At 39.0% G+C, this 11,991-nt stretch overlaps 2 protein-coding genes and 1 long non-coding RNA gene across 4 annotated transcripts; all 3 read right to left on the bottom strand.

The window, feature by feature from the left end:
* Positions 1–17: 17 nt before the first annotated feature.
* LOC139653069 (uncharacterized) lies at positions 18–6,519 on the bottom strand. Its single transcript, XM_071530027.1, has 6 exons — positions 6,031–6,519; positions 4,779–5,036; positions 4,083–4,164; positions 3,929–3,986; positions 2,890–3,116; positions 18–1,057 (listed from the first exon to the last, which is right to left on the bottom strand). The coding sequence occupies exons 1-6, from the start codon at positions 6,161–6,163 to the stop codon at positions 1,045–1,047; spliced, it is 771 nt and encodes a 256-aa protein (XP_071386128.1). The 5' UTR covers positions 6,164–6,519; the 3' UTR covers positions 18–1,044.
* Positions 6,519–9,796, bottom strand: LOC139653068 (uncharacterized). The gene is made up of 5 exons (XM_071530026.1): positions 9,660–9,796; positions 8,996–9,298; positions 8,667–8,906; positions 7,516–7,605; positions 6,519–7,166 (listed from the first exon to the last, which is right to left on the bottom strand). The coding sequence occupies exons 1-5, from the start codon at positions 9,712–9,714 to the stop codon at positions 6,916–6,918; spliced, it is 939 nt and encodes a 312-aa protein (XP_071386127.1). The 5' UTR covers positions 9,715–9,796; the 3' UTR covers positions 6,519–6,915.
* A 1,470-nt stretch (positions 9,797–11,266) lies between these two features.
* Positions 11,267–11,991, bottom strand: LOC139653071 (uncharacterized). Of its 2 annotated transcripts, none has more exons than XR_011695983.1 (3): positions 11,902–11,991; positions 11,704–11,761; positions 11,267–11,583 (listed from the first exon to the last, which is right to left on the bottom strand). It is a non-coding gene; the product is annotated as an uncharacterized lncRNA (long non-coding RNA). The 2 variants fall into 2 exon arrangements; XR_011695982.1 differs by having other exon boundaries at positions 11,267–11,580.

The raw sequence follows: 11,991 nt of genomic DNA, 5'->3' as shown, positions 1-11,991 counted from the left end.
AAAAGAGAGAAGCCTAAAATAGCAACATTTTACTACCACGTTTTTCTAGAACCCTCTAGCGGCCATTTTGGGAGAACACCAACATCGATTTGCTACAAACACCATGGTTAAATGAAGAAAAAACGATGGTATAGACTTCCAAAAATCAGGGTGATTAAAAAACAATTGCCAGAAATCAGAAGACAACTATGGATAGCATCAATCATCGCAAAGACGTCAATGCAAGCAGCACAGGATCTGCTAAGATCATTTAACGTCTGGTGAGTATTTTTAACTAACTTGGCTATAACGTTAGCTTTCCAAATGTAACACTTGTTATCAAAGTAATCCAAGTAAGAATCAACAAGAAATATTATTAAACTTTAGAGAAGGAAAAGTCTACACAACAACATGCACTGCTTTCGTTGCTTAGCAGCACAAAGAAGCCTCACGGATTTGTTCACCCAGCCGTTGATTTAGGCTACCTAGCTTACCTAGCCTAGCTGACTAGCTAACGTTAGCTAACGTTATCAAGATTGGTCACCAAGTCTAAGGCATTAGTATGACTATAAAATTAATGTCACTTTCATAAACATTGACTACAAATGCTTTTTTTTAATTTTATTTTATTTTTATCACTAAATAGATAGCTTGTTCTTACTTTACAGAGTGTGAAAGTCTGCTCAGCATGTCATGACTATACTTGAGTAACTTGAGTTAGAGAAGTTAGCAAGGTGGGCTGGACCATGGAGAGGTTTGACAGAATCTTGTAATTAAAAGGTCACAGGTTCAATTCTCCAAAACAGCCAGTGTGTGTCTATCATCAGTCATGTGTGCTGCTGAAATGTCCTTGAAGGCACTGAACCTCTTCCTGCTCATTCACAGTATAGCTATATAGCCTAGCTCTAGATAAGATCATCTGCTAAAGGCCTAAATGTAAATGCAATGCATACATAATAGAAGAGTTTCCTTGAAGTTGAAAGGTTGTTTTATACACCACAGGGACAGTGCGTGTGTTCACGCCTTCAGACTCTGGGGTTTGTACAAACTGTAGGGATCCACTGCCTAGTCACTGAGCCTGAAATAAAAACAACAACACATTAGTAAGTTAATCATCTCGCAAAGTGTTTCAAAATTTGTGTATTGTCTTTTCAAAAAAAGCCAATTTTTTTCAATTGTGGTTAACATGGTCACAACTCTTTACAGTCGCAAATTGAAAGCAACCTGTTAAATAAGTAGGCTAAGTAAACATGTCATCCCCTATGAATGATGCAGGGACGGGCCAATCAGTAACCAGATGCATCATCCCTCCAAGTTTCATCAAAATCAGACAAGCAATTATGGCTTTTCAGAGTTTTAAATTTTGAGCTCAATTAGTTGTACCAGTGGTGTCTTAGATACCATGTTTGAGTTAAAAATGTTGACCCTTAAAGGAATAGTTCACCCAAAAATGAAAATTCATTTATTATCTACTCATCCCCATGCCAGCTGAAACTCGGGTGAAGTTTGTTAGTCCAGTCCCTGAGCTCTGGGGACCTGACTTCACGGTTAAAAAAATAGCCGAAAATAACCATAAAATGACTCCATGCTAATGTTTGATGTCCACTTTAGTCTCTGTTCTGTATGTATTCTGCATAGTGTAATCCATGTAGGGCTGCAACTAACGATTATTTTCATTGTCGATTAATCTGTCGATTATTTTCTCGATTAATCGATTAGTTGTTTGGTCTATAAAATGTCTGAAAATGGTGAAAAATGTCGATCAGTGTTTCCCAAAGCCCAAGATGACGTCCTCAAATGTCTTGTTTTGTCCACAACCCAAAGATATTCAGTTTACTGTCATAGAGGAGTAAAGAAACCAGAAAATATTCACATTTAAGAAGCTGGAATCGGAGAATTTTGACTTATTTTTCTTAAAAAATTACTCAAACCGATTAATCGATTATCAAAATAGTTGGCGATTAATTTAATAGTTGACAACTAATCGATTAATCGATTAATCGATTAATCGTTGCAGCTCTAAATCCATGGAGTTTTTATAGATAAAATGGAACATATTATGGCATTTTTCATTATTATTATGTCATCAAACATTAATACGGGTGCTCATTTATTGCATTTGACGATTACATATAAAGTTAATGGTTTAAAACAGTATTTCTACCTATTTAAAATCTTGCGCTTATTTGGAGGCTAAGTGGCCAAACCGGAAGTCTTGTTTCTGGTAGCTAATTCGAGAAACGTTACACATGTAGTTCTCCTTGATCTCCGGTGTGCGCAAATGTGAGCTTTTCAACAGCTAGAGAGGCGATTTCAGCTAAATAATGGTGTAAATGTCTGTCTTTTCAAGTCACTTTGGGATCGGTTGGCTTTCGGGGACTTGCATTATGCTGGACGAGCTGCATGGAGCCATTTTATGGTTATTTTCTGTCATTTTTTTAAGTCAGTTCACAGCAACCTCAGTTGTTTACAGCCTTTCCGCTGTGGAGCTCAGGGTCTGCTGTATGGACTAACAAACAGCTGGCATGGGGGGTGAGTAGATAATGACTGAATTTTCATTTTTGGGTGAACTATTCCTTTAAGTAGAGCTCACTCAAAATTTGTAAGGATAGCTGGATGTGTGTAACAAGTTTCCTGTCAGTTGGATTTGCGGTGTACGAGTCACGGCCTTTCAAAGTTTGAAAATTTGACCATTAATTACAGCACCCCCATCAAGCCAATTGGTGTAATGTTTTTGAAATGCCAGAACACAGTGCCAAAATGCGTCATCCTTCCAAGTTTTGTAAAATTCAGACCAGTCTGAGATATTGCATAGAATGAATGAAGCAGTTATGGCCTTTAAAAGTTTGACATTTGACATTTCAGTGTAGCGTTCCAGCTAGTCCAGTTGTAATGACAAGAGATGCTCACCCAGCATCATTGTTGGATCTGTTGAAGTTGACAGCAGCATACTGGACCTCCTCCTGTCTCTGGGGCTGAGCTGGTTGGACGGTGGAGTAGAGAGGAACTTCCTGGTTCTTAGAGAAGCAGACGCTGCCGTAGTGAAGGTCAGGCTGCTCTGTTGGTTTGCTCTGTGCTGCAGGGATGGGGCTCTGGCCCACAGCTGAGATGTTGTCATACACAGGACCAGGGTTTAACTGATGGGGAGACAACATAGAGAATAATATTTTTACATTACACTGCATTTTTAGAGTTTGGCTGATCCTCTTATCCAGAGCAACATAAAATGATTGCAGCTAGGGTTTGACCGATTTGGGCTTTTGAAAGCTGATTCCCATACTATTCCCATATATATTTTTATATTGAAGGTGCAGTCAGCCGATGTTCTGTATCTTGAAACTGCACCATTTTAATTCCTAAAAAAGGATGGAAAAGCCTCTGAATCTGCATTTAAACTATCATGTGGCACTAAAACTTCACTGAAACAGATACTAATGAAATGATTTTAATGTCTTAAGGCAGGGTGACCCACCAATCAATGGTAGGGAAATCTCTGGGATACATTGCTGCCTTCAAATGAAGAATGAATTTACAAAAAAAAACATTATTGAACAATAAAATGAATAAAATAAATGACTGTGGTTCTTCATCATCATCATCATGCAAGTTCAATGACTGCAGGTTTTACAGACTGTTTTAATGTAGTTCTGGTCAGGGAGGAACCTCCATCATATCGGCGGTAGATGACACAACTGGCTGATATTCAATATTTAACAAAAGGTAGAGGATGATGGTACAGGACAGGGGTAGGGGAAAGGAGAGTATGATTTAGGTGGGACAAAAAAGACAAGAGAGAGGGACATGATGCGCTTTCTGAAGAGATGAGTTGGAGGATAGGGAGGCTGCTGCCCTGACTGGGGTGGGAAGGTCATTCCACCTCAAGGCAGCCAGGATGGGTGAGAGGAATGTTTTTATTTTGCAGTGGAATTGTTTAATTGCTGTACTTCACCTGCACCATGTTGTCTGGTGTCCCAGGTCCAAGGGGTTTAGTGGAGGTCCTCTTTCTTCTGGTTAGTGAAATGAATGAATACATGAATACATGAATGAATTTTAGACAAGAGATTGAATGCCGTTGTTCTGAAACAGAGCACAGTATTGTTCACCTAATCCATAGGAAGACAGAGAGGAGTATGATAGCCAGGAGAACAGCAGCGGTTCCTGCAGCTGCTGCTGATGTCCATGTCCCTGTGATCAAATGATATGTGAATTAGGGGGAACAGCATTTTTTAGTTCAATTATTGATGTTAAGGAGTAAAGTTGTCCATCACTATGATAGATTTCTGTCACTTGGACTCCAGAAAGACTGTTGATGCCTGCATCGCCTGACTGATCTACAAATCACTTCCCACCCCAAATACCAAATCTGTCCCATTTAATTTTCAGATTATTCCAGTGGTGGAGTACCTACCTGCCGGCATTCATCTTCAGCAAAGGTAATAATAGGTTTAAGCCCTTGATTTCCAGTTTTCTCAAACCAGATGTACTTATCTGCAGGCCTGGCATCATTGCTGCAAGCCTTTGTCACTGACCTACACACTATTTCACCAGAGGGACTCACTCACACTGATAAATCTTTTTGGAGGGTCTGGATTGAGATTAACTTTATACAGATGTTAATAAAACTTCCACCAGTCAGAGTGTGATGTAATATGTTTGCGATTCTTACCAATGCAGATAATTATGCATAATGTGATATAAGAAAATATGCAATTTGTTGGAGATTTCCATCTCAATTTCAAATGCAAAAGAATTTATAACACCTAAACACACCTCATCAAATATCTTAAAGCTGTGCTCACCTGTGACAGTGAGAGTCTCTTCAGGGGAGATGATGTGTTGGAGGGTTTTGACAGCACAGGAGTATTTTCCTGCATGCTGACTGCGGACTGGGTCTAGAACCAGGTGTTTGTTCTGGCTCTCTGACGGGGTCAGAGGTCGTCTGTTCTGGTACCAGATGTAGGTGGTGTTGTCAGTCAGAGGACAGCTGGTGCTACAGGTCAGTGTTACTCTCTGGCCCTCTGTCACCACAGCAGAAGGAGTCACCTGCACTGTCAGGGCTGGAAGATGGTTAGACTGGTTACTCATTGTAAAAGAAATATATTTCAGTCAGGAGAGACTAAGTGAAGGAAGTTTTTATTTCATTATTGAAACTCCGGGTGAGTCTAGAATTTAAAGTACGGCTTTCTAGGGCTGGGCGATATGGTTGAAATCAATATCATGATAATCATAAGGATTTTTCTCGATATCAATATATATCACGATATGGTTCATGTATGCAAAATCACGTTAAATAATCAAATTAATGTTCATCTCATTGAACCGAATGGTAATGTTAGGTGTGGTGTCAAACAAAACAGAAATATTCAAATAATGTTCCTACCATACCTCATTTTATGAGAGTTTTTAAGTAAAATTTGCTTGTCATCATCAATTTAGACAGCAGAAATGTGTGTCACGAGATCAAAATATCTTCATATCATCATGATATAATTCCACTGAAAGACGATAAACGATAATATTGAATTATTGTCCAGCCCTACGGCTTTCACAATTAGACCCCATCATGAAATTATCTTCATGGGGTGGAAGATAAAATGACAGCTGACGGCAGAACAGTTTTAGATTCTGGCAGCAGCATGATGACTGGTTTTCAGAACACATGGAGAGATCTGATTGGTCAAATATAATTAGCAGAAGGAGGAAATGACAGCTGACAGTGTGGGAAGTTGACAGCATGGGAATATCCCTTATCTTTAAAACTAGAGAGAGAGTGTGTGTTAGAAAAGCAGTCTTCCTGATTTAACTTTCACCATAGCTTCATTAACTCAAGACTATTCAAGACTGTCATGTGCCTACTGGGGAAATTGGTGTGCAGCCATGAATTCAACACAATACATGATCACAGCAGTTGCAGAGATAAAATGTCACAGCGTTTAAATAATAAAACGGATTGGCCTGATGGGGGGGCTGTAATTACTGCTGATTGCTGCTAGTGCATGGTGAAGAAGAAATATACTCATTCTGTGTGGAAGAACAAAAATGAAGGATTACCTGTCACAATTAAAGTCACTCCAGGAAAACCAGAATGTTGCAGTTCCCGTTCATTTATTAGGAATCTGAATCTGTATTCTGCTGAGTCACTTTTTGTCAGGTTTTTGATTCTCAGGATGTGTTGGTTCTCCATGTTTTCATGATACACATGACGTGCATCTTGGATCAGACTTTCAGGATGCACCTTGCCAGTTTTCCTTATAGCATACTGAAATTTAGGCTTGGGCTGCTGACCAATGGGATATGAGTAATCACCATAAATGTCCACTGAAGAGCCTTCCAGGGCACAGATTCTCCTGCTGACATAATTCACACTCCAGCAGTTCTTACCCTCAGTACCTGAAATATAGATGAAAGACTGAAAGTGAAATCTCACTTTTTTAGAGATATTTTTGCTTCATTTGATTGTCTAGTGAAGAGAGACAGGAAGGAGTGGAGAGAGAGAGCAGGGGATGACATGTGATAAAGGCTCTGGGCTGGACTTGAACCCAGGATGTCACAGTTATATGGTATGTGCCTTAGACCACAGAGCCACCAGGACACCCCAGATATTTCTATTCTTTTTTCCCCATTTTTTTCCCCAATTCTTTCGTTGTCAATTCCTGATGTGCTCCACGGTCCCCAGATCCCCCTGTGGGCCGGGGAGGGAGTGAGGAGTTTTTCCTGGAGAGCGTAACACATGCAGATGCACACGCTCTCTCCCCCTAACCTCCTAATATCTATATAATACAAAACAATAGTTAAACAATGATATTAATCTCATAAATATGGTGTGACAAGGAAAAACACATATTTTGATTAATATGTTTGAGTATTATTCAGATCATGTTTCTTATTGCTTTTCAAACATTGCAGACTAATGAAACAAGTGTTTCCTACCTTAAGTTATACAGTACCATGAGTTGCTGCATACTCACACACTGCAGGAGAGCGGAGATCATTATGGCCTTTTACAGCACAGGAGAAGCTGTCAACAGAGGGGCTGGAAACAGTGAACTGGTCTTTGTACATTTCAAAGTTTCCATTCTTGAACCAGGTGTAGGTGGGTTTGGGGTCAGTCAGAGTACAGCTGGTGCTACAGGTCAGTGTGACAAACCGTCCACTTCTGGTAGCAGAAGTCACTTCAACATGTAGTTCTGTTGGGAGATGATAAATATACTTTTCATCAGTTACTGAATGGCATGGCAAATTTTGATTAGAGAGATTATATTGTTTAATGTGAAATAGCAAAGCATGCTTATTAAACAAAAAGACAGGAGCTATAGAATTGAAGTCACTGTGCCAGTAACAAAAGGTAAAATGTTGTAATTTTATGGGTTTTGCCATAGACTTGTGTAGTAGAAGACAAGTTCTGTTGATGTTGATGCAATTCTTACCGTTTGCCGATAGATGTTGATAAACTTTCTAGATTATTTAATGCACTCTTAAACTACTGTTGTCACTTGCTGAGTAGACAGGATGGATAACCGCTAATATATCTCTAACCTGTGGGATATGTGATGGAGCAGGGCTGCTCAGAAGAACACATCCTCCCTTCAGCGTAGGTCACACTAAAGCAGGTCGATGTGACAGAATCTGGAGGAAAAGAAATGACATGCAGTCTTATATTGATGAACTTCATCACAATGTACTGAACTGGAAATCTATAGCAGGATAAGAAATGACACAGTCTTGAATATCATTAGGCTAGTTATAACATTTGATTTATTTTTTTATTTTTTAGATCATAATTTTCTATTTTTCATCATACGTACAACATATACAGCCATATATACCCAATACATGACACTACAGACAGATACATGACAGAAAAATTTAAATAAAAAAAATCCCCTTTATGAATCTTTAAGAAAATAGAGGAAGTTTTTCCATGTCTCTCTTGTTTCTTTATCATAATTCTCTAATCTTGTAGTTAACATCATTTCATATGAAGTTATTTTAATCAACAAATCCATCCATTCTGTGAAAAGTGGTGCTTTTGTATTTTTCCAATATTTATTTTGGATTTGTCAGCTAAAAGGCAAAGTCTAGGTGTCTTCAGAACAGAAAAGCCAAGGCCCTCTTCCATAATCCCCAATGTTTTTGCACCACTGGGCGTTCCCACAAAGCATGCATCAATGTCCCTCTAGTTTTGTTACATCTCCAACATGAATCACTTTTCAAAAGACCCATCCTATTCAGTCTACTAGGGCTAAAATAAAATCTGTGAAAAACTTTCCAATATTTGAAATTATATTCATCCAAGTTCTCTTATCAATTTCACATCCCAAATCTTTTTGCCACACAATTCTAATTTTTTCACAATCATCACTTTCAGCCTTTAACAGCATTTTATAACATCTTGAAGCAGATTGTAAACTTGGTAAAACAAAGAAATCTTCCATTACATTACTGCCCTTTAATTCCATACCTTTCATTGCATGAACACAGTTCTTAAGCGGCATATATTTCCAGAATCCTTATAACCAAGGTTGTACTTATTTCCCATTTCTTCAAAGGATGAATAAACTTCATTCTTATGCAAGTCACCAAGAGTATATATACCTTCTCTGACCCATTTTTCCCTACAACATTTAATTTATTAAGAATTTAAAAGATATTAGAAGAAGTTAGAGGAGCTAAATGTAACCACTCACCCACTGAGACTTCAGGGGCTCTGAGATCCTCGTAGCCTTTGACAGCACAGGAGTATCTGACTGCTTCCTCACTGCTGACCAGGTGTTGGTACCAGGGAGACGAGTCCTGATAGAGAAACGCTCCATTCTTGTACCAGATGTAGGTTGTAGGGTTTTCAGTCAGAGGACAGCTGGTGCTACATATCAGTGTTACTCTCTGCCCCTCTGTCGCTGTGACAGGAATCACCTTTACCTGGAGGTCTGGAATGATGGTGTAGAAAATGACTGTTAAAATGTATATACTGATATTATTCTAAAAGTAATGAATCACTGACAAAGAACCACTGTACCTGTAACACGGAGATGAATTCCACTGGACCAATTCCATTCTGAGTTGTCAGTAGCGTCTCTGCAGTTGTATGTATTTGCATCAGTCTCTCTTAGATCATTGATTGTTAGAGTGGAGTTACTCTCTTTAGACTTATCATACATAACACGATTTCTATCTACAGAGATCTCTCTCGGAACATATTTCTGGCCATTCCAGTGTTTATTATACCATTTCTTGCTTAAAGGGGGATGTGTAACTGAGCAGGGCAGATCCACTGATGAGCCCTTCAAGGCACAGATGATCTTTGCTTGCCCCAGAAATCCTGAAACAGAAGCTTACATTATCAAAAGTTTTGGACATATTTCCACCTCTACTATCATGTTCATTTTCTTTACTAATCATTGAACGATGATAGCACCCTGTAAATTAAGTGCCTTTTATTTCATGTATTTTCCAAAGACATGTTTGCGTGTCATTCAAAATGTACTGTTCAGTTAGTGAGCATAGTTCCCTTTCCACAATTCAACTACTAATATTCAGTAAAACAATATTTCCTAAACACAGACAAAAGTACCATGACCATTGTACTTGGCTAACTGACAGTGTAGTGTAGAAACACAACTCCAATTTACAGTTAATGAGCATTATTTGACAAGAGATGTATAAACACCATCACTTCATACCTGAGAGGTACAGGAGCAAAGCCACAAACACACATCCAGCTTCTACCAACAACATGGCTGCAGTAGTCCTTCAACTTCCAGAAAGATGACTGAATAACAATATTTGAGGCAGCCGTATCACAAATGCTACATTCATGAAATCCCATCCAAACAAGCAAGCATGTAACCCATTTGTCAAAATCAACAGCACTCTACTGACAGAATGAAGGGTGAGCATGTAGAAGAAGTTCTGCCTTTGGACAGAATAGTCTTGGTCAGTGTGAGGGCGATTGGCACAAAGCATGCAGCTCTGACATCACAAACTTCCTTCCTTTAAGTCATTACCATTCTTAGTAAAATGAACCTCAAGCAAACAATCTATGTAGCTGTGAAAGTTACTCTCAAAATAGAGTTGTGGGACCAACAAAACTGATGTCATATTCTGAAATAAAAATGTGGTATTGTAGCTGCAGAGCATCAGTACTTGAAACTCTTTACTAATTTCTATCGCTATTCACACTTAAATCTGTTTTGGACATTTTTATAGAGAGAGTCTGTTGGCTCCTCATGTAACATGCAGCAGTGTTAAACAGTGTGTTCATATCACAAAGGTGTCAAAGTTGTCAGAGTGAAGGCAGAGAGATGTGAAGCTGTCGGTGGTGAACACATGATCTGTGGTTTGCTGATGGTGGAAACAACTTAGCATCAGTCAGAGGAAGATACAGACCTCAGTGAGATGTTAATACACTGCAGAACATGTCCATCAGGAGCGAATTGTATCTTTTTAGTAGCTTTACCCCTGCATTGGTCCATATCAGCTATTTATTTGTTGGTTCCACTTGTGCCACTTTGGCCAGTATAAAATGAGCAGTGCTGTGACATCAAGTGAAAGCAAAGAATAGTGAAATGGGATTGCAGAATATTTAAAGTCAACTTCAATGCTGTCAAATGAAGCCCTCACTTCTTCACCTGACCCTGATCTCCCCCTCAACCCAATGTCTATATGTCTATATGTCTGTGTGGTGTGAACTGTTAGTGTCTTCTGTCAAGCAAAACCCACATAAGCCAGAGGAGACGACGGCCCATATTCCTAATCGTTAAGTGAATACTCTGAGATTCCTCCTAAAGATTCAAAAATTAATTACCAGGAAATATAAAGATTTATAATCACAAAATTGTGTCTATATTAATGTAGGATATATTACAGTATTACAGTATGAATAAAATAGGTTAATCCTGACACCTGCTGGTTGATGGTACACTCTACATTGAATTTCAGTATATCGACCAATGGTGTGTAGTTGGTGTGTAGTGTAGTTTGTGGTACGCTTTATGGTAGTTTGTGGTACTTTTTGGCTCCATGTTAGGCACGTTATGTCAGTTAGAAGAACCCCATTTCGTTTTAGCCTGGAGGACCTTCATCATCGTCACTTTACATCAAATGAAAAATAAACACATTTATTTGTTTTTACATTTTTATTTCAAGTGTTTGCACAGCAGCTTCATGACACACTTCACATAGAAATATTAAAACACACCAGTGCATTTATGAATAACAAGTAATAGAAACACACATGATAGAAGAAGCCCATCAAAAAATTATATTATGAAAATAAAACAACTGGCAACTATTCTGTCAAAAAGGAAAAGACTAATTTTTCTAGCAGTTAGTGGACTCCATAGATTAGCCATATCATGTACTGTATATCTCAGGAGCTCCCAGTTTACAGATCCCAGTGCAGCGGTCAGATCATCCCTTACTGACTGGAACCTCAATGAATGTGGCAGAAAGTTTGTCCATGCCCTGCAAAGCGCCCTGCGTAGATCCGTCCGACCCGACCGGACTTCACACACTGTCTTCCTGCTGCTCTGCTGCTTCTCTCTGTGCTGCACTGACAGGGTTCATGGCCAAGGCTGACATGTTCTCATACTCAGAGTCTGTCTGCTGGGGAGAGAAGACACACAAGATGAAGGAGGGAAATGCCCATTCTTTCTCTTTCTCTCTCTTTGTAACACACACCACACACATAAACAGCAGTTTCTGATTCTCAGATCCTGTCCTCACCTGTCCAGTCTGTACTGGGTCATTAGGCTCAGTGGTGGAGGTCTGAGTTTTCTTCTTCCTGCATTTAATCAGTCAGACAATATGTAACTACACAAATTACAGTTGTTAAAATCTGACTGATAAAGTAGGGAAAAAAGGACTTTGAATCCAGAAAGTTAAAGTACAATGATAGAAATGACAGATTTTCAGATGTTTTACCTCATCCACAGGTAGAAGACAGACAGAGCAATCGGGCTCAGAAGTACCAGAGTCAGTCTCATTGCATCCATAATTGCTATTGATTTCCCT

The sequence above is a fragment of the Centroberyx affinis genome, unplaced genomic scaffold, assembly GCF_046629955.1.
Source record: "Centroberyx affinis isolate AG114_WGS23_722 - 3 ecotype Tasmania unplaced genomic scaffold, CSIRO-AGI_Caff_v1 ptg001860l_1, whole genome shotgun sequence".
Taxonomy (NCBI): domain Eukaryota; kingdom Metazoa; phylum Chordata; class Actinopteri; order Beryciformes; family Berycidae; genus Centroberyx; species Centroberyx affinis.
This window is presented reverse-complemented; position numbering and strand designations above follow the sequence as displayed.